The 25,213-nt window shown below is 45.7% G+C and overlaps 1 protein-coding gene across 1 annotated transcript; it reads left to right on the top strand.

The window, feature by feature from the left end:
• The first annotated feature begins 2,660 nt into the window (after positions 1 to 2,660).
• SLC1A4 (solute carrier family 1 member 4) lies at positions 2,661 to 24,829 on the top strand. The gene is made up of 8 exons (XM_028093863.2): positions 2,661 to 3,187; positions 12,787 to 12,829; positions 15,196 to 15,258; positions 16,604 to 16,770; positions 20,424 to 20,657; positions 21,834 to 22,028; positions 22,336 to 22,470; positions 24,574 to 24,829. Exons 1-8 carry the CDS (start codon positions 2,661 to 2,663, stop codon positions 24,806 to 24,808), a joined length of 1,599 nt encoding a protein of 532 aa, XP_027949664.2. The 3' UTR covers positions 24,809 to 24,829.
• The last annotated feature ends 384 nt before the right edge of the window (positions 24,830 to 25,213 follow it).

Here is a 25,213-nt window from a genome sequence, read left to right as displayed (position 1 = left end):
GCTCCTTCATTTTTTTCCTACTGGAAAAGTGGAACCTAATCCTAACATGTATATTATGCATTAGGAAGATTGGCCTAGGGCAAGGCAAAATATAGGATGGCTGGAACAAGAAGAGCATTGGAGATAGGAAGACTAATTAGGAGAACATTTTGGTAGCCAAGATAAGAAGTGAGGAAATAAGACCTGAGCCAGAATGGTAGCAGTGGGAATGGATGGGAGGGGTGGATGTGATAAATATTGCCAAAGGAGTGTCTGTGGGACTTGGCAATTGATCAGATGAGAAGAGACACTAGAGAAGGAAGAACCAAAGGTCACCTGAGGCTTCATACAGAGACAACTAGGTGGTCAATAATGTTAGGTCACCTGAGGCTTTATTATTTATTATTTAACATTATTGACTAGGTGGTCAATATGTTCATGTTAGTAATGTTAGCAGATATAGGGGGTCCAGAAGCCTTGAGAAATGCCACCATGAGTTTGATTTTGGAGGTGCTGTGGGTATGCTTGCAGGATATTCAGGTGGAGATATAAAGCAGGTAATTGAAAATTCATTTCTGGAGCATGATTTGAGAGTCCTTTGGGTAAAAGTGGTCATCAAAACAAAGGGAGGGGCTGGTTGGCAAAATAGAGTGTGTCTGTAGAAAATCCTTTCTTCAGTGCACACAGAGAAATAAACTGTGTTCTGAAAACATAAAAATATGTTAGCATGCTCCCCTCCTTCCATCAAAAAAAGCCTACAAACTCCAGCCAATGGCTGGCTGACTGGCTGGCTTCAAGCAAGGAAATCCTCCCAGGTCTCAAAATTTGGACAGCTCCTTAATGTTCCTTAGGAAGGCATTTCGATTTGTACAAATATCTGTCATGACACGTTTGAAGATGCCTCCTTTTCAGCAAGAGATCTAGAATAATTGCCTTCCTCCTTAACTCAGGTTAGCCACATGTAAGAAGACTCCCTTTTCCCAGAAGTCTTAAAAGACCAATTCCTTTCAAAAGCAGAATGAGAAAATATGAAAAAACTAATACATGTGACAGAGTAAAACGACTCTGCAGAGGTCTCTCATATATCCGCCATGACCAGAGCAGATATTACATAAAAGTTGAAATAAAAAGGAATTGAGGGCGCCTGGGTGGCTCAGTTGGTTAAGCGACTGCCTTCGGCTCAGGTCATGATCCTGGAGTCCGGGGATTGAGTCCCGCATAGGGCTCCCTGCTCAGCGGGGAGTCTGCTTCTCCCTCTCGCCCTCCCTCCTCTCATGTGCTCTCTCTCTCTCTCATTCTCGCTCTCTCAAATAAATAAATAAAATCTTTAAAAAAAAAAAAAAGGAACTGAATCGAACGTTAACATTAAGAAACCATCTTGGCAGGCTGGCTAAACCACTGTATATACAGTTTTCCTGCGACGGCTGGGGGCCGAGAGATGGAAGAGGTTAAAATCCAGTGGTTTGTGTACTACGTCGTAGAAATGCAACTGCAAGTGGTGGCGAGAGAGCTGTTGATTCTAGAAGAGTTTTGCGTCTTCAGGCTACATACAGCCCGCAGACAACTGTCGGGCAACCGAGGGCCTATCCGGAAGGCTTTAAGCCCCTGCCCTGGAGAGGGCTAGCACGCGCAGTGGCGAGCCCAGGCCCTGGGTTTGGTGCCACCCGGGTTTCACTTACAGGTGAAGCTTTGTCAGAGCCCTTATCGAACGTGGGATAAGACTTTTCTAATTCATCCACCCATCATCCATCTTCCGTCTCAGGGCCAGGCCTGCGGTGGGCACCCCGGCGTGCTTTATCCTACAGGACTCCTGGAGTAGGGGATTTAGGCAGGAGGACGACGCGGCCGGAGGACCTTCCGGGGTGGGGGTGGGGGTGGGGGTGCCTCACTGCGCTCAGCCCTTTTGCAAGAGAGGCGGGCGCGTTCTCGGACAGACCGCGGGGGCGAAGGCACCAACCTGGAGGGAACCCCTCCCCTAATCCCCAGGCCAGGGAACGCGGCTGGGTTCCACATTCTCCCGGGCCCTCTAACCACGAGGGCCCAGACCCCGGCTGGCCCGAGCGGCCCAGGCAGGTGCCAACGAGCCCGGGCCGTGCCTCAGGCCGCGCCCCGCCGCGGTCACCCGGAGCCCGCCCCAGTTAGCGGGGCCGGACGCGGCTGCGGGCGCCCGGATTGGCCGGCTCTGCCGGCGCCCCAGCGGCCCCGGCAGCGCCCCTGGCAGCGTCCCTGGCAGCGCCCCCAGCCCTGTCGCCCCTCCCCCCGCGCCGGCCGCCAGGGCGAGGGGCGCGCGGCGGCGGCTCCCGGGTGCTGATTGGCCGAAGCCGCGGGGGGCGGGGCGGCGGGTGTGAAGGGGGCGGGCTTGGGCTGCTCACGGCTCTCTCCCTTCTTCCCATCTGCGCCCTCTCTCGCGGCTCCCGCGTTGCATCATATCCAGCCCGTGGCCGCTGTGGGAAGGTTGGGCGCGGCGCGATCCACTCAGGCCGGGGCTCCAGCCTGCTCTCCCGCGCCTCTCCTGGCCCTTTCCACACCTGCTTCTGCACCCACGCCGGGAGCTCCCCGCGGGCCGGCTCTCAGAGCCCGCGGAACACGTCGCCAGCTCTGCCTGATCCGTTCATTGAGAGCCCGGCTTATCCCAGAGCCAAGTCTCCCGCCTCCTCCAGCTCGGGGCCGCGAGCAGCGCCATGGAGAAGAGTAGCGAAACCAACGGCTACCTGGACGGCGCCCAGACGGGGCCTGCAGCAGGGCCTGGCGCGCCCGGGTCCGCGGCGGGACACGCGCGGCGCTGCGCGGGCTTCCTACGGCGGCACGCGCTGGTGCTGTTCACCGTGTCGGGAGTGGTGGCGGGCGCGGGCCTGGGCGCGGCGCTGCGCGGGCTTGGCCTCACCCGCACGCAGGTCGCCTACCTGTCCTTCCCCGGCGAGATGCTGCTCCGCATGCTGCGCATGATCATCCTGCCCCTGGTAGTCTGCAGCCTGGTGTCGGGCGCCGCCTCCCTCGACGCCAGCTCTCTCGGGCGCCTGGGCGGCATCGCCATCGCCTACTTCGGCCTCACCACGCTTGGCGCCTCGGCGCTCGCTGTCGCTTTGGCGTTCATCATCAAGCCTGGGTCTGGCGCGCAGACCCTTCGGTCCAGCGACCTGGGGCTGGAGGAGTCGGGGTCCCCTCCGGTCCCCAAAGAGACAGTGGACTCTTTCCTCGACCTGGCCAGGTAACGCCCCTCCCCCCCAACCTCGCCAAGTGCACAGTGAGGGACACAAGCTCTCTAATGCACTCCAGTGCATGCGCCCCCCCCACCACATACACACAGACACACCACACTCATAAACTGCTAAGAGTTCATTCTTAATTGGCTGCTGGTGATGAACCAGCCCTCCCATTAGGTGGAAGTGTTAGGGAAGAGCAGCTGTCTCACCTGTACCGTACTCCTTATACCGTCTGGCCGCCCTTACCAGTAAAAACGTTCCAAACACACCCCATTATCTTCACCCTATTTTCTCGGCGCGGTCCCCGAAAGCTGTTGGGAGCATTAGTTAAATTTTGCCTGTATCATCCTCACCTGTAATCTCTGGCCTTCCCTGTTCCAGCCCTTTGGCTGAGAGGAAGGTGGCAATTTTTGAAGACTTGTCAGGGGGCCCAAGGATAACAGGGCTGGGGTTAGTTGTATGAGGCCCATTGCCCAGAAACATGGCTCTCCGGGGGGTTTGGGACAGGTTGCTGTCCACCCCCATAGTCAGGATCACTGTAGAGTATTGTTGGGTTTCAAGGAGCTTTATTTCTGGAAGGGTGAGTTCTAGAGGGGAAGGAGTTTTGCTTGCTCTTTGTGACTCTTAGAAGTTGCATTTTATCCCTTGAGATGCAAAGTTGTTTCTGGATTATCCAAAGCCTCAGCCTCTCTTGGTTTCTCCATTAGCCCAGAGTTCACAGATAGGAGAACTGCAGCCTGGAGGCATTTAAGGTCCTGGCCAGGTTCAGCTGAGTGAGGAGCTCAGCTGGCTCCTCCAGGTTTCTGAAAATTCTGGATTCGGAGCCTTGGAGGTATGTTTTGTCTTGAGTCACTGAGGCAAAGCTCCTCATGGCTGAGGCTGCAAAAAACAGCAAACCCTGGGCAAAGTGACTTGACTTCCTGCTATTTCCTTTTCTCCCTCTGGAAAATGTGATGACTGTCTGCCACCTGAGAGTGTGTTCGTTTGAAACTACAACAACAACAATAAAAAGTCCAAGGCTTTTGTATTGGAAAAAAAAAAAAAACAACCCAAAACCTCCGATGAGGGGGACCAAAAGGCAGATGGGGATGGCCTAAGAGGACTTTGATGTGATCACAGTCTTTGGTATCTGGCAACTTGATATTTGGTCTTCTGAGATCCTTAAAGTTTTAGGACTTTTAGGTGGGTGCTGAAAACAAAGTCTGCTGAGGCTGAGAATGCTTTTGGCTTATTACATTCAGTGTTATCAGTCAGCTTTCCCCAGGAGGGAAGGTAGTTATGGGGTTAAAGGATTTTTTGCAGGGATCAGTGGCCCAGGGAAGGGACTTTGGATGCCCAGCTCTGACCTGCTGGTGGTACCCCAGAGGGAGGCTCGGTAGCATTCTTTTATCTCCAAAAGAGGGACAGTAGCCCCCAAATGGCACAAGGTAAGGTGAGGGGTTACTTTATTACCACCTGTCTCAGAAGGGGCATCTTATTTCCTGATCGTGGTTTTCTAGTCTTAGATCCAAGCCCCTACAGCCGCTGCTTCTGAAGCGAATGGTGACCCAGCATCATGGCTTAGTGGTCTGTCTGGGTGCAGACTTTTCAGTGACTTGGGCTGCAGATGCAGGAAAGGACTAAGAGAACCTTTGTCGTGGCTTGTTGGGAATAGGCAGCATTTCATAATGCTTCCACAGCCAGCCTCCAGCTTCTCAAGGATAAAGGTAGGGCAGGTGCTATGATCCTGTTTTACGACTGAGGAAACTGAGACAGAGAGCGATTAAGTGATTTGCTCAAGGTCACAGAATGGTTTATTGAAAGAAGGATTCGCGAAACTATGGGTCTTGTGCCCCACAGTTTGGGGTTCTGCTTCTCCCACTCTTCCCTCCCCCAAGTCAATATGCCATAGTAATGGTGCATGCTGCTAGTCCAGTGCGACCGTCTCAGAAATGTTTGCTCTGGGCCAAAAGGGAATCAGGTAAGAATATGATTTGGGTCAGGGCAGATGCCCACTTCCTCTAAACAGAGGACCTGAGCCCCATCAGGGAAGGAAAGCCTGTGTACTGCTGCTCTGATTTGCCTTCACATTGAGCAGCTTGTGAGAGGGCACTGAGTTCTGAGCCATGTCTAAGTGCTTCCTGAGTCCCTGGGTCAAAGTTTTAAATTTGCTTCCTTCAAAGAAACCCCGCAGATGCTGATTTTATGGGACTCTGGGCACGTTCCTTGGCAAAGGCAGGGCGCAGTCCTTTCTGCCTGTGGGCACTGAATGAAGTGAGAACACGGGCAAACACCTCAGTTATCCAACAGGCCCTCGCCGGGTAACTGCCCAGAACCAAACACCCAAAAGGAGTGGGAGAAGTCTCTGATAATATAGTGTAGCTGCTGCTGGAGCTTTGCTGGTGGTGGAGTGCCTCAGGGTCTCTCTGCTACGGTTTCTAATTTTTCTCAAGATAGAACTACAAGTCAGAAAGAAATGAAGCTAACAGATACTCAGTATAACTTTTAGAAAATTTTCAGAATGCCGTTGCTGAGTGGTTTGATTTCCCAACACACAATGGATTAGAAATAACAAAGGCCAGGGAGTGTATGTGAGGCACAGGTGCTAGAAGCAGGCCCTTCGAGAGCTGAGAAGGGGTGATGGAGAGTGGCTAGCAGGTGGGAAAGTTCCAGTCTCCTACTGAGCAGCCCAGAGCTTTATGCCTGGAGACCCAGAACAGTACAGGACTCTCAGAACTGGGTATGACCCAAGTGATTGAGCTGTGACTGTTCATCTAAAATGAAATGGTTTCGGCACCAAAGAGACTGAAACAGGTTATGAGGAACTCAGTCGTTATGGAACTTCTTGGTCCCTAACAAGGCTTACTGATTGTGAGTCCTAGAGCATGTCCCTAATTTCTGTGTCTCAGCTTCCTCATCTCTGTAACGGGCATCATGAAAGTACTTACCTCGGAAGATTGTTCTGAGGATTACATGAGTTATGTCTGTAAAGCTGTTTGACCAGGGCTGGCACACTCTATGCTTACTCTGGTTATAAATGGAGCAGTATTACAGAGCTATCAGGAAGTTGTGTTTGTTTCACATGAACTTATGGGGATGGCCCTCTTTTCATAGTCTAAAAGAAAAGAGACTAAATTTGGGGGGGAATGTTTGGGGGAGCTCAGGATGACTTGAAGCTAATGTTTTTAGGTGTGTTGGGAACTATATGGAACTTGGAGAAAAAGAAGTGAACAGTTATGTTTTGGACTAATAGAATCAACACTGTGGGGAAAAAAGGGGGAGGGTGCCTGGGTGACTCATTCGGTTAAGCATCTGCCTTCGGCTCAGGTCATGATCTCAGGGTCCTGGGATCGAATCCCACGTCGGGCTCCCTGCTCAGCAGGGAGTCTTCTTCTATCTCTAACTTCCTTTATGCTCTCTCTCTCTCAAATAAATAAACAAAAATCTTTAAAAAAAAACCAACACGTGGGAATTTTGGAAAATGTAGAAAAGTCAAAACTGAACACAGAAGAGCCTTCCATTCTAAAAGGGAGCAGAAATCCTCACATACCCTCTCTGACATTCCAGTTTCCACATTCCTGCCCCCCGTATTACATGTTTGTGGTCTCCAAAGTTGACCAGTCGACCTAAGTGGAAGGGATTGAGACCACTGGCTTCTAACATTCCCTTGGGTGTTAAAATTTGTAGTTTTCAAATGGAAAAACCAGAGGCTTATCTGCAAAGGTGGCAGGTAGGGACAGCTCCTGGGTGGGGCCCAGGGCTCCGTCTGGCCCCAGGCCACTGTCTTTTGCAAAAGCTTAGCAGGGTGCAGCCCTGTGCCTGCCTGGGAGACACAAATGAGATTCTGCCTGTTGCCCAGTTTTCTAGACTTTTTATTTTTTTCTTGTGCTCATTTTCTCAACAGCGGACAGTGCTTTGAGACTTTCCCTTCACAGAGGGAGGCATGAGGGACTGACTTTCCTGGTCAAGGACTGGTGTGATTATGATGCCTCTCAACTTGCAAAGAACACATTTCTTGAATAGCTTCAAAGAAACCTATCAGAGGCCGAGCTCTAATATTAGCCCCTAGATCGTAGTCAAGGGAGTGAATAGTGAATAATTTCTTTTAGATGTTGGCCATGGCAGGCTGTTTGTCATATGCCTAAGTCTCTCTTCTATAGGCAAGACGAAGACTCTTAGCAAATCTAACAAGGATCCATTAACGGAGGTTTCTCGGTCTAATTAGTCACTAAAGGGAAAAAGTGGCAGCTTGTTATTTAAAAAAAAAAATGAAAGCTTTTACCTTGACACCTTTCCTTCTGCCACCCAGGAGACTATCTGAATAGTTCACAGAGACTGAAAAGAGCATACACCCAGTGAGGCGGCATGGGGGGTGATTAAAAGCAGACACTGGGGTCAACTACCTGAGTTCGAATCCTGCTCTACCACTTACTAGCTGTAGGGACAAGTCTTTAAGCCTCTCTATGCCTCGGTTTTCTTATCTGTAAAATGAGACTAATAATAGTGTCTATTACCTACATTTGTTATGAGGATTAAATGAGTTAATATTGGAGTATCTTGCTAATATTCTCAAGTGTCCCAGCCCCTCAGGGATAGCCCTCAGGCCACTTGTTACAGAGGATTGGTGCTGTTTTTAATCTTATTTCCCCAAAAATCCCCCACCCCAGGGGCCTGGCATTAACCTTTCCAGCTGGAATCTAAAACTAAAACTGGATATGGCCCTTAAAAAGAGGGTAGATTACTCCCCTGCCCCCCCACTGTCACCCCTTCCCCCCACTGTCACCAGAGTATAAGCCCACTACCCCCAGCCCTTCCTCTGCTCCCAGCCTTGTGGGGGGTACCAAGATCTGAAGGGGCATGTCCCTGTTAACCAACTCTATAACAATAAACACTAAGGATAATAAATATTTAGCAGGTGTACATACCGTGCCATATCCTGTTCTGAGCAGCCTTTGAAATTTTCATAAATTCAGTAAAGAATTTTTGAACTTAAATAAAAGGAAATATTTCTGGAACAAAAAAATATACCTAAGCAAAAGTAAATTGTTTTCCATTCTTCTCATATAGGACAGGGAAATGCATACCACCCTTGACATTTAAATAGGATCAGAAGAGAAAACAGTACCAGATGTATAAAGAAGGAACATTTTTGAAGTTTTTCATTGTGTGAGCTGCATGCTTGTATACCACCACTAACAGAAGTTCAGCCTCCTCTCATACCAGGTTTTCTGTTTAAGTAATGTACCCAAAGGTTCCTCTAGCACCGGAAAGCCTTGTCCATTCATTCTTTCCTAATTTGGTCTGACGTGGGTCTCTGAATTTAGTAGGGACTTGACATTTTTGCAGATGTTTTTGACTTAGACCTACTCTAAGAAATACATTTTAAATTATGGCTTCAGTCCACATATAGCCCCCCCCCGCCACATACACAACATGAAACAAGTGCCCAAACAGCATTTTAAATGTGATACATGCTGGTATTTTCAATTCTGTCTAATGTATTACATATTTTATGAAATGTTGGCTATAACTAATAAATTGCTTTCATGGCCTACTAATGTTAGAGAAACTCTGGTCCAATATAGATCTAGTATTATGTAATTTAGGTAAATTTCTAAGGATCAAATAAAAGAAAAATGAAATATTTGAGAGTTTGAATAAGATGAAGAGCTCAGTGGTTAGAAGCCCCCTAATACCCAGTGAAATTAGGTACTGTGTAGAGGTAAAGCATGGAAAGACCATTTGGTCCTTCTTATTCCCTCCAAGACTCTGGATCTCAAAACTCCAGATCTGCAATGTCCAGTATGATAGACACTAGCCACAAGTGTTTACATTTAAGTCATTTCAATGTAAGTAAAATAATTTAGATCCTCCGTAGCACCAGTCATATTTCAAGTATCCAACAACCACATGACTACCATATTGGACAGTGTTAGTCTAGGTGGAGCATGAATGGGAGATGTACCAGCTTAATATCTCTGGTGTCCCCATGTGCTAAATGAGGGTGTTGATCTTGACCACCTCTAAAATCTCTTCCAGCTCAAATGTTTCTTATTTTGAAAGCACACGGAGTTATTGTGTGAATGTGAGGAGTTAGGAAAAGTGCCTGAAGACAGAGCTCTGAGGGCAGGCAAACCTGCTTACATGACAAACAGCTGATCCCTGAACGCAGGAGAGCTCAGGAGTAAGGAAGCCAAAGTTCATTTACAGCAGCGTCTGTGTTTAAAAGCCAAAGGGAGAGGGGTAAGAAGCTTGCAGAGAGGAGATCAAAGTCAGAGGGCTGACACTACCCGACTATGTAAGACTTACCATAAAACAACAGTAGGCAAGACAGCGTGGTGTTGGCGAAGGAATAGTCAAATAGACCAATGGAATGGAATAGAGAGCCTGTGTAAATGTAGTCAACTGATCTTTGACAAAGAAGTAGAGGTGATACAATGGCACAAAGATAATCTTTTCAACAAATTGTGCTGGAACAGCTGGACATCTGACACCTAGACACAGACCTTGCACCATTCACAAGAATTGACTCAAAATGGGTCACAGACTTAAATATAAGATGGAAAACTCTAAAACTCCTGGAAGAAAACGTAGAAAACCTAAATGACCTTTAATATGGCAATGACTTTTTATTTTTTTAAATTTTATTTTATTATGTTAGTCACCGTATAATACATCATTAGCTTTTGATGTAGTGATCCATGATTCATTGTTTTCGTATAACACCCAGTGCTCCATGCAGAAAGTGCCCTCCCATCACCAGGCTAACCCATCCCCCCACCCCCCTCCCCTCTAGAACCCTCAGTTTGTTTCTCAGAGTCCATAGTGTCTCATGGTTCGTCTCCCCCTCTGACTTACTCCCCTTCATTCTTCCCCTCCTGCTATCTTCTTCTTTTTCTTGCTGCTTTTATTTTATTTTATTTTATTTTTTTAATTTAATTTTATTTTGTTATCTAAGTCACCATGCAATACATCATTAGTTTTTGATGTAGTGATCCACAATTCATTGTTTTTGTATAACACCCAGTGCTCCGTGCAGTATGTGCCCTCCTTAATACCCATCACCAGGCTAACCCATCCCCCCACCCCTCTCCCCTCTAGAACCCTCAAGTTTGTTTCTCAGAGTCCATAGTCTCTCATGGTTTGTCTCCCCCTCCGATATCCCCCCTTCATTTTTCCCTTCCTTCTCCTAATGTCCTCCATGCTGTTCCTTATGTTCCACAAATAAGTGAAACCATATGATAATTGACTTTCTCTGCTCGACTTATTTCACTTAGCATAATCTCCTCCAGTCCCATCCATGTTGATGTAAAAGTTGGGTATTCATCCTTTCTGATGGCTGAGTAATATTCCATTGTATATATGGACCACATCTTCTTTATCCATTCTTCTGTTGAAGGGCATCTCGGCTCTTTCCACAGTTTGGCTATTGCGGACATTGCTGCTATGAACATTGGGGTGCAGACGGCCCTTCTTTTCACTTCATGTGTGTTTTTGGGGTAAATACCCAGTAATGCAATTGCTGGGTCATAAGGTAGCTCTGTTAATTTTGGGGGGAACCTCCACACTGTTTTCCAAAGTGGCTATACCAACTTGCATTCCCACCAACAGTGTAAGAGGGTTCCCCTTCCTCCACAACCTCTCCAACATTTGTTGTTTCTTGCCTTGTCAATTTTTGCCATTCTAACTGGTGTAAGGTGGTATCTCAGTGTGGTTTTGATTTGAATTTCCCTGATGGCTAATGATGATGAACATTTTTTCATGTGTCTGTTAGCCAGTTTGTATGTCTTCTTCAGGAAAGTGTCTGTTCATGTCTTCTGCCCATTTTTTGACTTGATTATGACAATGACTTTTTAGATACAACACCAAAGGCACAGTCTGTGAAGGGTGCAGAGAAGTGTTTTTACTTTACTCCCACAGCCTCAGCTCCTTGCCATTGTATGTACGGGTAGGAGGAACAAGGGAAAGGAGAATGATTTTGTGGATGCATGAGCTATATCTCACTGCCCCCAGGTGGTGCCTTCCCAGGGATTAATATCTGAGAGCAGAGCTATAGAAAATTCAGTCATCCCTTTGAACGTATGTATTTTTTTTTGGTTGTAAATTCTTTGCAGTTAGTACTATATCCTATTTTTTAGCCTTTTATGCAGTTTTGAGATATTTAAATACAGTAAAATGCACCCATTTTAGGTGTACAGTTCAATGAGTTTTAATAAAGAATGAGTTGCAATAAAGAAAGTCTAATAGCGAGAAGGAAACCCCAATTTTATGTAACCTAATCATGAATATGACATCCATCACCTTTGCTGAATTCTGTTGGCTAGAAGCAAGTCATAGGCCCCACCCACACTCAAGGGGAAGGTATCGTACAAGGTGTAACTACCAGGAATCTGTCTTAGATGGCTTGCCAAGCTGGGTTGAAGTCAGACCTACCTACCTCTGAAACAAAAAGTGCTGCAAATGGTTGCCTAGAGATTCTAGTACTAGGTAAACAACTCAGCCACGGAAGTAAGTATTAATGGACAAGTTTGGCATAATTGTAAAGGATGATTCAGTCTTTTACAAATGGACCATCGCTGGGATTTTGTTACGTTATCAAGACCAGTGTCCTGCGTCGAGCCTGACCCAAAGGAGGCCCTCAATAAAAACTGTTCACATGAATAGATTTTGGTTTCAAAATCTAGCTTAACTTGACCAGCCCTATTGCCCTCCTTTTAGAACAAATACTTTATAAAATCCTTCATCCTGAAATGAAATCCATAAATAGAATTTCAGTTCATTTCAATTTCAAAGCATCAATATGACTCAACAGAAAGATAAAAGGAGAGTAATTTATAATAAAAAATAATGTGTTTCAATATGTAAAGATCCTAATTAGGTGTTTGCTTCTGAATTTACATTCACCATTTATGAGACAGCCGTAAATGCGGGCTGGTACTTGATACTAGTGTGTGCAGTTAAGGACCCGTAACCTACAATTTGCCATTGGTGATGTGATTTTCCAGAAAGATGAATAATCTTTGGAAACATTCTGAACAAACCAAAATAAAAACTTATTCCACGTTTTGCACAGTAACTGCATTCCTAGAAAATTCAGTGTATGTCCAAATTGTGCAAAAAAAAAATACCGTGTTTTGGAATGAGTTTAGGCTGAGGTAATTATAAATAAGGCTTTCATCTATAGGTATGTCATATAGGACATTTGGAAAGTGTGAGGGCCACACTCAGGAGAATGAATGGCTGGGACCTGGCACTCCCCCCTATACACACTCCCCAATGGTAGGAATGCTCCCCAATTATTTTGACAATGAAAACACTCCCTTGGATTTCACCAGTGGGCAATACCACTACTGTTGAAAACCACTGCAACAGGGTTTAACTTCTAGGGGAAGTGATGCAGTTTTTCTGGAGTGCCACGATGGAGATAAGGATAAAAATCGGTGTGCCCTGAGTATCTATTGTGGCCCAGCAGCCGAGGCCTAGCTGGGTGCTTGGATCAAGCAGCGACCACAGTAACTCCTAGACAGAGAGGGAACCCTGTGTTAGGCTGTCAGGAATGGGCATCCGAAAGTGGACACTTTGCTGAATTTTACGAACACTGACAAAGTGCTTTCTTTTCCAACAGAAACCTGTTTCCCTCAAATCTTGTGGTTGCCGCTTTCCGTACGGTAAGGCTTGATGCTTTCCAAAAAATAAGAAACGTTTATGGGGGTGGTGTATAAATGATGCTATGCAGTTAGGTAAGGTGGGTCAGAGAGGGGTAGTGTTGTTAACGAAACTTGGTAAGCCTCGCCTAAATTTTTGTAGAGGGGACCCTAGAGTAAGAACAAAATGAAATGACAAAAAACAAAAAGGTTTTCTAAAATATCCCACTGGCTCCACCATCCTTTCACATCACCTGAGAAGTACTCTTAAATAACATTTTGAGGATCTCTTAAATATTTTAGAATTTTTAAAAAATATACTTTTATCTTTTTTCTGATTATAAAGGTAATATATGCTCATGTAAAAAATAAAAAATAAAGTGCAAAAATATGGAAGAAATTAAAAATCACTCATAATCACTACCTAGAGATACCCATTAACATTTTGGTATACATCCTTCAGATATGTTTTTTCTCTGCATGTGCCACACACGTTTTAAAAATAAAAACAATTGTACATCTGCCTTCGGCTCAGATCATGATCCCAGGGTCCTGGGATCGAGCCCCACATTGGGCTCCCTGCTCGTGGGGAAGCCTGCTTCTCCCTCTCCTACTCCCTCTGCTTGTGTTCCCTCTCTCTCTGTGAAATAAATAAATAAAATCTTTAAAAATAAATAAATAAAAATAAAAATTGTACTACACATTTTGTTAGTATGTATACATGCTACACATACTGTTTTTAACCTCTTTTTTTAAGGCGGCATATTATAAACTTTTTTTCATGTCGGTAAATACCCTTCTGCATAATGTTAATGGCCCTATTCCAATGTGTGAGCATATCATAATTTTATTCTGTCAGTCCCTTATTGATAGACATTCAGATTGTTTCTAGTTTTTCCTAATTTTAGCAAGACTGCAAGTAACGTCCCTATAGCCATGCTATATGAGGAGAAGGAGTATAAAGGTCTAAATTAGATGGACTAATCTCATTGACTTTTAAGCAAAGACTTTTCTGTTTCTATTTACAGCCTCTCCCTCTCTGTCTTTCCAAAAAAAAAAAAAATGTGTGGGGCGCCTGGGTGGCTCAGTTGGTTAAGCGGCTTCCTTCAGCTCAGGTCATGATCTCAGGGTCCTGGGATCGAGCCTGGCGTCGGCATTGGGCTCCCTGCTCAGTGGGGAGCCTGCTTCTCCCTTTCCTTCTGCCCCTCCCCCCTGCTCATGCGCTCGCTCTCTTTCTCAAATAAATAAATAAAATCTTTTTTTAATCTGCATATAAGTACATCTGTGGCTTATATATATAATGTGAGGGTAGGAAAAAAACAAAAGGTTTATGGGGCTTTCAGTGCCTATCACAGAAGGCATGGGATGGGTTTTTTTCCCATCACCCGTGATCACAGGATAGCTGAACACCTCTGCTTGTCTGAAAGCTTGATAAATCAAAGGTGAGAGAGACCAGGCCGCATCAAAGGCAGGCACAAAGCAGTACCCCATAATGGGCTCCTCTTGACAGTTCAGAGCCAGGTGTCCTTAGAAGGGGTCGGGAAAGGCATTTTATAAGAAACTCCATCCAGTCGTGCATTTTGCCATAGGGAGACACCTGCATACATTGTGCAGAAGTATGTGAAGTCAGTAGGACCCAAATTTGGAGAGTCATGTTACTTCTGATAAGTGAGTCTCCCACAAGACTTAGCCAAAAAATGCCATCTTGCCTCACATCCTTTGCTTTGGAGAGCGGAGGCCAAGCCGATTAGAAGTAGATGCTGAGGGGCGCTGGGTGGTTCAGTAGGTTGTGTCTGCTTTTGGTTGAGGTCATGATCTTGGGGTCCTGGGATAGCCGCGCATTGGGCTCCCTGCTTAGCGGGGAGTCTGCTCCCTTTCCCTCTGCTCCTAACCCCTCCCCCACACCTGGTTCATGCTCTCACTCTCTCTCTCTCTCAAATAAATAAATAAAATCTTAAAAAAAAAGTAGATGCTGAAAAGCAGTCAAGCTGAAATAAGTTCTGGAACAAAGTGGAACATATGAATGAAAATAAAATGACACATTAAAAAGTGAACTTCAACATTATGAAATTAATACCAAAGTTCAAAGTGTCAGGTGTTTGAAATATCAAACTATCAGCATGAAATTTGTAGACCTTTTCCTCCAAATCATTGCCCCTAGTGGTGTGGGTCCCTAAATAACTCAGAGGCCTCTTGGGATGTATGCTGCCTTGGTCTTAAGTAACTTTTGTATGGTTCTCAGAGGCCCTCATTAGGCCAACCAAGTGAGGAATTCCCAGAACCCTCAGAGTGAATAAGAAGAGTAGTAAGAGGTCCAGCAGTCCTCTTAGAGTCTCTAGTCGGCCTTCACCTGTGAAGTGACAGCATCTTCTTCTTTCTCTTGTTCCCAGTATGCAACTGATTATAGAGAGGTGACCCACAACACGAGCTCTGGAAATGTAACCCGTGAGAAGGTAAGGCTCTTTCTAAGATCACTTGTGGCTAATAACTTATAAAGCAAATAATGCTTTTTAACTGAAGGAGCATACAAGAGGCATCCTCTCAGCAGGGCTGAAAACTCTGGGGTTTGAAGGAACTATTTGAAGAACATAATTAGGCTTGCTCCTTAGGTTATTTACCAACATGGCCCAAGGCCAGCCTCTGCAGCACTGCAATCTTTAGCAGATCCATTGCATCAAATTGGAACTGATGTCCCTTTCTTCAAAAAATATTTTGTAACACCCCTTCTGCTATCCTGAAATATAATAGCTGATTTAACCTATCTCGACACACAGAGCTTAACTCACTATAGCCATCATTCACTCACACGTATTTTTTGAGTAGCCATTATCGGTTGGACACTGGGTAAGGCCCCAGCCTTCATGATGGAGGTGGAAGGACAGGGAGAGGGGCCAAGGTAATCGAGGATTACTCGGTGCTGCTACAGAGCTGTCATGGGAAGAAGGAGGTGCTTTCACCCTTTCCCCATCCCCACACATAACAGCTTCTCAGGGCCGAGGGGCTCTGAGCTCTACCAGCCTTTCTTTGAGGAAAAGTTGTACTGAAAAAAAAAAAGTCGAAAGCTACTAGTTAGTCCAAATCACTTCCTCTTGCAGATGAAGGACTTGAAGGTCAGAGAAGTTACTTAATACCAGAGCTGGGACTAGAACTCAGGTCTATGGTAAAAATGTTCTTTCTCTTTTTACCATGCTGATAGATATTTCCCATTCAGAATTTCGTGTGTTTTGATGGAATAATATGTTTGTCCAATGTATGCTTGTAGTAGTGAGATTGAGCATTATGGAAAAAAATAAGGAATATAGTATATCCATATATTTTATTTTAAGTCAGTGACTCAGGAAAGAATATCCTGAAAATCTTTTGTGAAATTTGTCAGCTAGGAGGCCACAGTAACAGTCTAGCAACAAAAGATTTGTTGACATTTGGGAGGCACAGTTACAATCATTGACTCTCGATCTGAAGGAACTTTTCACCAACCAGCTCTTCTTTTATGTTTTTTAAAAAAAAATTTTTTTTATATTTATTACTGCAGTATAGTTGACATGCAGTGTCATATTAACCAGCTCTTCTTTTAAAAGCAACCTTTTGGGGGCGTCTGGGTGCCTCAGTCGGTGAAGCATCCAACTCTTGATCTCAGCTCAGGTCTTGATCTCAAGGTCATGAGTTCAAGTCCTGCGTTGAAAATGCTACTTGATAAAATAAAATAAAAGCAACCCTTTGAAGTGATTGTCCAACCGCTACTTGAATTCTCACTCATCTGTTGTAAACTTAGACCCTCTGTCCCCTCTGATCCCATAGATTCCCATTGGCACCGAGATCGAAGGGATGAACATTTTAGGATTGGTCCTCTTTGCTCTAGTGTTAGGAGTGGCCCTAAAGAAACTCGGCTCTGAAGGAGAAGAGCTCATCCGTTTCTTTAATGCCTTCAATGAGGCGACGATGGTGCTGGTGTCGTGGATTATGTGGTAAGTTTGCCCCGCCTGCTACTCTCCCTCTCATTTCTTTTGCCATCCAGAAAAGAACCCAAGTCTACTGTCCTAGGTCATCCCTGTGGGGCCGCCCAGCTAAGTGCTTCGCCTATGATTAATGCATCATAGGCCAAACCTGATACAGTGATACAGGGGGTCGTGGAGGTGGAGACAGTTTCTCCTCTTGTCCAGGACCTCAGAGAATCAGGCATGTGCCATAGTTACCAGTCCTTTCTTCAACACCCACAGGGACCCTTTATGGTTCTATCACTTGTGATTTATTTATGAGTTTCCCCCATTATCCATAGCATATGGGATGCCTATATCATCTTGTGGGGCAATGAACTCCATAAGTGTGCTACCTGCTGCATAAAATAAGGCTTATTTATCTTAAAACAGTAGACTTCAAGCTTCAAAGGGGCCCCTTCCTATAATATTTCACAGCATGGAAGATAAATTCATTTTCACCCCATGCATATATAAACTTGGAATGGTCTCTTTTCACATAAATGTTTCTTTATGTAACATCAATAAAAGCACAGTTGTTTAATAAAAACCATTGGATTGATTTCCGGCTAACAGGTAAAAATTTGACCAGAGGTCTCGAAGTGACTTCTCAGAAATCATACCAATTCCAGTGCCTATCCCTCATTAGCTTTATCTTGCTGTTTTACTTGAGCCAAACTTCTGTGGGTTTTAGCTTCTACTCGTACGTTGTCCAGAAATGTAGTTTATCCTTTCATACATGAAGCATTTTCCTTATCGTCAACCCTTAACTATCCCACAACTTCTCTATCTCAGATGGCATGGGGGTGGCAGATCTTAGGAGAGAAGACTGGAATTTGGTAGTAAAGTTTGGAATTGAAGGGGAGGCCAAGTCCAGAGCTCCCACTGGTGGTGTTTATCTTCCTCAATCAAAAATTCCAGAGTCTGACTCTTTCATTGCAAACACGACTATTCATATGACTGTTGTTGTTCTGGGGAGAAAAATATTTTCAGAAAGGAAAAAGTGTTTTCATCACATGTCAGGTTCTTTCCCTTTCCCTTATTTTTTTTTAGTCTAAAATCCTCCCAAAGTTTGGATTAAAGGAAATTATGCAAGAAAGTGGTGTTGCAATGTTAAGACATTTGTTTTCAATCTGAAAACCAATTTATAGTCATTCCTTCAATTCGATGTACTAGTTATATAAGCGGGTGTTCAGTAAGGCAGATCCTGCTGTGTGTTTGACTGCAGTGGGAGATCTGTTGCCCAGCAAGTGCATCTCACACAAAATTCGGGTTTAAAATGCCTTACCTGGTTAAAGGATCTCAACCAGGTTTGAAAGGGATCTCCAGTAGCAGCTCTTTCTGCTATCTTTCCTTTGCTAATTACTTACTGTAATGTCAAAGCACCTGCCTGTCCTGCACTATTCACAGAAATAATGCCTCAGTTGATTAAATACAGGCTCAGCAAACTTGGCAGACCATATGGTCTCTGTCACAACTACCAACTCTGCCATTATAGGATGAAAGCAACTGTAAACTATTTATAAACGAATGAATGTGGTTGTTCCAATAAAATTCAGGGTGCTAACCCATGCATTAAACCATCCAAGGAGGAAGGAAGAAAGGAGGAGGGGGGTCCCCTAAAAGTATTAGAAGAAAACATAGAGGTATGGAAACTCTGCCTAAATGGAATGCAAAAAGCCATAAAAAGCTGCTAAATTTGACTAGATCAAAATATAAAATGTTTGTATACAAAAGATACCTTGAACAAAAGAAGACACTGAAAATAATTTATATATATTTACCTATAATGTATATATGAACACACACACACGCACATCTCAAAGCATTAGTTTCCAGAGGACTGGTACCAATTCACAAACTGTTTATCTGTCTGCAATGAGATTTATAGGGAAATTGAGGATAAGTGTTTAGAAACTTTTGTAGCAATTTCATATTGCTGCAACATCCAAGCACATGATCACTTTTCTAATATTTTATTTCTGTTGTCTTTTATAAGAATATGGTCCATGACCAACTGGATCTTTGGATACACCAAAGATCATTTGAGAAGCACTAATGCAAAGAGTTCTGGTCGTTGGGAAAAAGAAAAAAGACTAAATATACTATTAGAAAGTAGACAAAGTATGTGAGCAGGCAATTCATAGAAGAGGAAACCTGAATGACCAATAAACATTTTAAGGGATGCCCAACTTACTAGGATTAGGAAAATGAGAAGTTTGGTTTTATTAGGCGTTGATAAGAGTGAGGATAGTTTTGAGCAAACATTGGGGTGTTTAGCAGCATCCCTGGCCTCTAGATGCCAGTGCCACCCCTCCCCAAAGCTATGACAACCAAAAATATCTCCAGACATTGCCAAATGACCCACAGGGGCAGAATCATCCCTGGGGCAGAATCATCCCTGTGGCAGAACCAGTGGTTCAGGGAAAAGATTATTCTCCTGGACAGCTGGTGGGAATATGAATTGGAACAGCTACTTTAAAGAACGATTTGTTGATATCTACTAAAATTTAAAATATGCACACCCCATAATTCAGCAGTTCTACTTCTTGATGTCTCTACCTGGAGAACACAGGCAGGTACACACACAGAGGCTGCTTGCAGCATTGTTTATGATGATGAAAACCTGGGGATAGTCTGGAGGTCCGTCAGCAGAACAATGGCAAGATAATCTACAGTATTTCAGTTTTGAGGCTCATATTTAAGAAGAATAAGGTAAAGGTGGAAACAAACTGAGTACTTGGGGGTCAGATGTGGAAGGGAGACTTTATTCGCCCTTTTGAACCCTTTCAAATTTGAACTATGTGATATTATTATCTATGTAATTGAAACTTACAAATAAAGTCAATGGTTATAAAATTCTTCCTAAATTTATTTTCATTTAAAACAGCTGACTTTGGGGTTTTGTAGCTTCCATAGTTCATTCCTTCCCTTTCTTCTTCCCGTCTCGCCATTAAAAAAATCTTCACGTTCGAGGAGTGTTCCCTAAGGGTCATTGTTAATGACTTTTTCCCATGGAGTCATGTTTTCCAAACCACAAAGAATTTAAAACTTAACAAAAGTCCCAGCTCTGGCTCAATTCTGTATCACAGCAATTCTGCAAAATAGGTGTTAGTCTTTTGTGTTTCTAAGTTCTCAGAACAAGTCTGACCAAGGCTGAAAGTCAAGTTCTCAGTCCCAGAGGCTTTGATCTTGAGGAGTTCCTCGGCTTTTCATTTTGGAGCCCATGGGTTGGTAGCATCCCTCTGTTAAGAACATAATATATCCAAGGAGAAAGAAATCTGGATTCTGGTCCTGACTCTATTACTCATGGTGATTTATCATGTTAATTCTACTCAGTTTCACAGCCTATAAAATGGGCCCATCCTTTTCAATTCCTCAGGATCATTCTAGGGAGAGCTTCTTTTTTTTTTTTTTTTTTTAAGTAGGCTTCATGCCCAATTTGGGGCTCGAACTCACCACCCTGAGATCAGGAGTTGCATGCTGTACTGACTGAACCAACCAGGTGCCCTTAGCCTCATCGTAGGGAGAAATGAAGACCACTTAGTTGAAAGTCCCTGTGTTGTGTATTCAAGAAGGGCCTGCATCTCCCGGTTCCATCATCCCATCACTCTTACTGACGGGGACCTATGCTCACGCCCTAGGTATGTACCCGTGGGCATCATGTTCCTGGTTGGAAGCAAGATTTTGGAAATGAAGGATATCATCGTGCTGGTGACCAGCCTTGGAAAATATATCTTCACATCTATATTGGGCCATTTTATTCATGGAGGAATTGTTCTGCCACTTATTTATTTTGTTTTCACGCGAAAAAACCCATTCAGGTTCCTCCTGGGCCTCGTCACGCCATTTGCAACAGCGTTTGCTACCTGTTCTAGGTGAGTCGGTTTCAGGCGCCCTCGGCTGCTCTGAGCCATAGTCCTGTGGAACCAGCTGAGTTCAGTCGTAGATGCACAACCAGCGTTTGGTGTATTTTGATTTATTGAAAACTATAAATTGGTCTTGTCTGGTTTTTTTAATTACCAGCCCCACACTTTTATGGAAGTGGGTTTCTGGGATTGCCAGAATGAGGGATTGTCTCATTCCCTTCTCCTTCTTGCTCCTTAGAGGTCAGATCGTTATTTAACCTCATTGTGGGTCCTCACCCTAATTAGTAAAAGAAGGCAACCACCTACCTCAAAATGCATTGCAGGGAAGTTTCTAGAATGATGCTTGCCCAATTCTCCCTCTGGATACATGGATTAGAAAATAAGACCAAGGTGAGGAATGGGTGCTTAGCTCTCTGGGAGTCCACAGTATTGTGGGATTATCTAATTTAGTACAAAAGATGCACCTTGTCATTATTGGAAATGCTTCCAAAGAATTGGGCTTTCCGAGTATGTTAAAGAAAACTTTCAAAGGATGGCTGCACATTGCATTCATACGTTTGGTTTTTGCCTCTCTGCTGCATGTTTCCTCCCATCCTGAATGGCTATTTCTATGATAAGGTGGTGATGGTAAAAAGAATTAAGGAGGAAAGTTTCTCTGGCTTAGAAACAAATCTGCTTCTCAGCTGTGGCAGCCACCTGCGGGGCTAGCTGGAGAGAGCAGGGCTTCTTCTTCCAGTTATCCAGGAACATAGTCCTCTCCAGGCTCTCACAGCCCTTGCTATTCTTGGCCTAAAAGGAAAAAAAAGTCATAGTTTGCCTTTGACTTCTGGGGGGAACATTTCAAGAGCGGAGATACGCATGTAGAGTAAATAGTTCTCTGCTGTCTTGAGACCATTTTGCACCATGAGGTAATGTGGGGTTTCTTGAAATATTTGGAACAGGTGTATCCAGGTAAATAACATAACAGGTCCATCTAGGGAGTTGGATTTTGAATACTTTGGGAATTGACATTACCGCACGTTGTGACAGAAGCTTTGAAACAATTCCAATTTTTCTCTTCCTTCAAGGGAAGAAAACCAGATCCTGGGCTGGTGCTAATTGCCCTGCTCCTGGGCCTGAGCTGAGCAGTCTCTTAGCCAGGCTGGGAAGGACTCTTGTCATGGTTGGCCGTTTCTCCCTTTCCAGCTCAGCGACCCTCCCCTCCATGATGAAGTGCATTGAGGAGAACAACGGTGTGGATAAGAGGGTCAGCAGGTTCATCCTCCCCATCGGGGCCACTGTGAACATGGACGGGGCAGCCATCTTCCAGTGTGTGGCCGCGGTGTTCATCGCCCAGCTCAACAACATTGAGCTCAAAGCAGGACAGATTTTCACGATTCTGTAAGTTCATTATTCTTCATCTTCAGGTCTGGGTCAAAACTTCAGAGGTTTTTCGTTATGTGTGTGATTTCCTTTGAAATACCTCATGAATACCAATCTCACCGTGACTTGGTGGGGGGCGGTTCCCATTTGGAAAATGACAACGTGAATTCATTACTTGAAGAGAGTGGATCCTCTCTGAAGGGCTCAGCCAGCAGCATCTAGGGTTGTGTGGTTTTCGGTTTCTAAGCCATGGCCGCCATATTGCATTTCTCTGTGCTCACACCATGTTCTGTGTCAATGGCTAGTCTTCTTTGCCATCCCGTAGAGTGACAGCCACGGCATCCAGTGTCGGCGCAGCCGGCGTGCCAGCTGGAGGGGTCCTCACCATCGCCATCATCCTGGAGGCCATCGGGCTGCCCACTCATGACCTTTCTCTGATCCTGGCTGTGGACTGGATTGTGTAAGTAGCAAGTCCTAAGGACACTGAAAAAAAGAAAGTCTGTGTCGACTTTCCTAGGAGCTTGACACCCTGCTGGGTCTGGGGGATGTGGAGAAACTTCAGACATGCCTTGTGAAGGAGCCTACAGTTGAGCTGGCAAGACAGAATTTTTTTTTGAGATTTTATTTATTTATTTGTCAGAGAGAGAGCATGAGCACAAACAGGGGGAGTGGCGGGCAGAGGGAGAAGCAGGCTCCCCGCTGAGCAGGGAGCCCGATGCAGGACTCGATCCCAGGAACCCTGGGATCATGACCTGAGCCAAAGGCAGACGCTTAACTGACTGAGCCACCCAGGTGTCCCAGGCAAGAAAAAATTTAGAGCTAGGAAAAATTAAATAGTGTAAGAGTCAAAGGCCCATGAATGACCATGAAATGTCATTACTGAGAACTTGGTTTGAGCATCCAGGGAAATGGGGTCCAAGACCCAGGCTGGGCCCCCAGGGCAGGCACAGGCGGGACAAGGGTCTAATGGAGATGGTTGGCTGCACAGGGGTCATAGCCATTGGAGCAGTGAGCCTTTGGGAATGATTGTCCTTGGCCTGGAACATGCAAGGAGTGATTTTGGCGAGGGAAGTGAAGATGAACCCAGCTGATGTGAGTGGATTGGGGAAGAGGAGTTAGGAAGGAGGTGTGATTCAGGCCACCATCACCAGGGCTCCTGTAAGGGCATAGGACAGTGAGTGTTGATTCTGAGTGTGGATTCCTTGAGTTGTGTGATACCTTCTTTAGGTGTAAACAATACTTGTTATATAGGGAAGGTCACCTGAGGTACTAATGTTGGACAGTAGAGCACATGGATAAGAAAATGAAACCCTGGAGCCCTGGAGCCCAGGTACCTGGGTTCAAATCCCAGCTTTACTAGTTGTGTGATAGGGAACTGTTCTGTGCTTTAATCTGCTCACCTGTCAAATGGGAATAATAATAGAAGCTACACCAGAGCTGTGTTGGAGATGAACTAAGTTAGCATATCCACAGTGCATAGAAGAGTTCCAGGCTTGTGGTAAAGCGTTCAGTAAACATTAGTGAAGAAAGACACTGCCGGCCAGGCTAGCCAGAGCCAGGCACGGCATAACCTAAACACTGGAGTCTGGCACTGGGCTCGTGGCTCTGCCCACTGTGGTTGGGAATGGTGGTTTCCAACCTTTTGTGTAAGCCCTGGAAATTTGAAAGGACTTCTCAGAATCCTTACAGTTCCTCAGAACAAGGAGGGTGAAATGTGCAGCAGAGACCCACATTGTCCACACAGCTCATCAGAGGGAACTCAGTCCCTGAGCTGGTGAGTTGGACAGGACCAGAGCAGAGTGTCAGAGGCCCCGTCTGCTTCCTCAGCCAGCTGCCTCTGCATGAGGAAGGCATGCATTTAAGAGGCAGTTAGTCAGGAACAGGGACAGGGCACCAGGCAGACTGCCCAGGAGAGACCTGAAGTCACATGAGCCACCCACCACCCCGCGGCCTCTGTTTGCACAGCCCTCAGCTTCTCCGGTGCGTGCAGGTGAGTTCACTTCTTGCCCCAAAACGGTGCTCTGAGCCCCAGGAGAGAGGGGGTGGTTATTGGACTAATCTGTGGGAAGACCAGCTCCTGGAAAGGACAATGCTATGAGATGGTGTTTGCCAACTGCCATGGAATACATGTGAAGTTGAACATTGAGCAGAGACACGGTGTTGAGGCAAGAAAAAGAAGGGGCGTTCTCACAGTGTACTGCTGAGCAGGAGAGAAGCTGGGTCTGAAACCCTGTCTACACTCTCCGTCCCAGCTACGTGGGACTCTCATACCATGGTGTCTACTCAATATAAAATACATACCTAGAAAGATGTTACTAGATTCACTGGGAGTTGTGAAGTGTGGGTGGGTGACCTTTGTTTTCTTCTTTATACTTCTCTTCTTTCCAGGTTTTCCACAGTCAGGGTCTATTACTTTCCTGAGAATAAGAAATACTGAAAGAAGCTCAGTTTAGAGTAAAGTGAGGCCTGTGCCCTGGGCAGCACGACGAGGGTGCACGCAGGCTGCTGTGGCGGCAGGGCCCAGCGGCACCTGCGGCAAGGCCTGCCTTTTCTCCCCCCTCAGGGACCGCACCACCACCGTGGTGAACGTGGAAGGGGACGCGCTGGGTGCGGGCATTCTCCACCACCTCAATCAGAAGACCATGAAGAAAGGGGAGCAGGAGCTGAGCGAAGTGAAGGTGGAGGCCATCCCCAACTGCAAATCGGAGGAGGAGACGTCGCCCCTGGTGACGCACCAGAACCCCGCTGGCCCCACAGCCAGCGCCCCCGAACTGGAATCCAAGGAGTCCGTTCTGTGAGGGGGCTGGCTCCGGGCTGGCCCCCCTGGGTGGTGGTGCCCCGCTGTGGGAGGGCGGCCAGCGGGCATGGGCACTGTGCTCACCGACTTTTAGCCCTAAGCAATGCTTTGGCCCAGTCACCTGTTCGAGGATTGCGTCTCCGTGCTGGCATTGGGCTTCCCAGCGGGACTGGTTACCGGAGACCAGGACGCTCTGCCATATGGCTTGATCCATGTCCAGGTGCAGCTGCGTGTGCTTTGGAAACCCGTCCTGGAGCTGCAGGCTGGGGGCGGAATGGGCTCCCAGGGACCGGGTGGGTTAGCACTTGGAAAAATGTACATGTGCCCTTCACTCTGCCCTCGGGGGCTTTCTGGGCAGACGTAGGGGGTTTACAGTCCTCTGTCACGCTGCCTTGTGAGCCAGAGT

This window comes from Eumetopias jubatus, unplaced genomic scaffold (genome assembly GCF_037043125.1).
Source record: "Eumetopias jubatus isolate StellerSeaLion01/CBP00866 unplaced genomic scaffold, mEumJub1_p1.0 scaffold_9, whole genome shotgun sequence".
NCBI lineage: Eukaryota > Metazoa > Chordata > Mammalia > Carnivora > Otariidae > Eumetopias > Eumetopias jubatus.
This window is presented reverse-complemented; position numbering and strand designations above follow the sequence as displayed.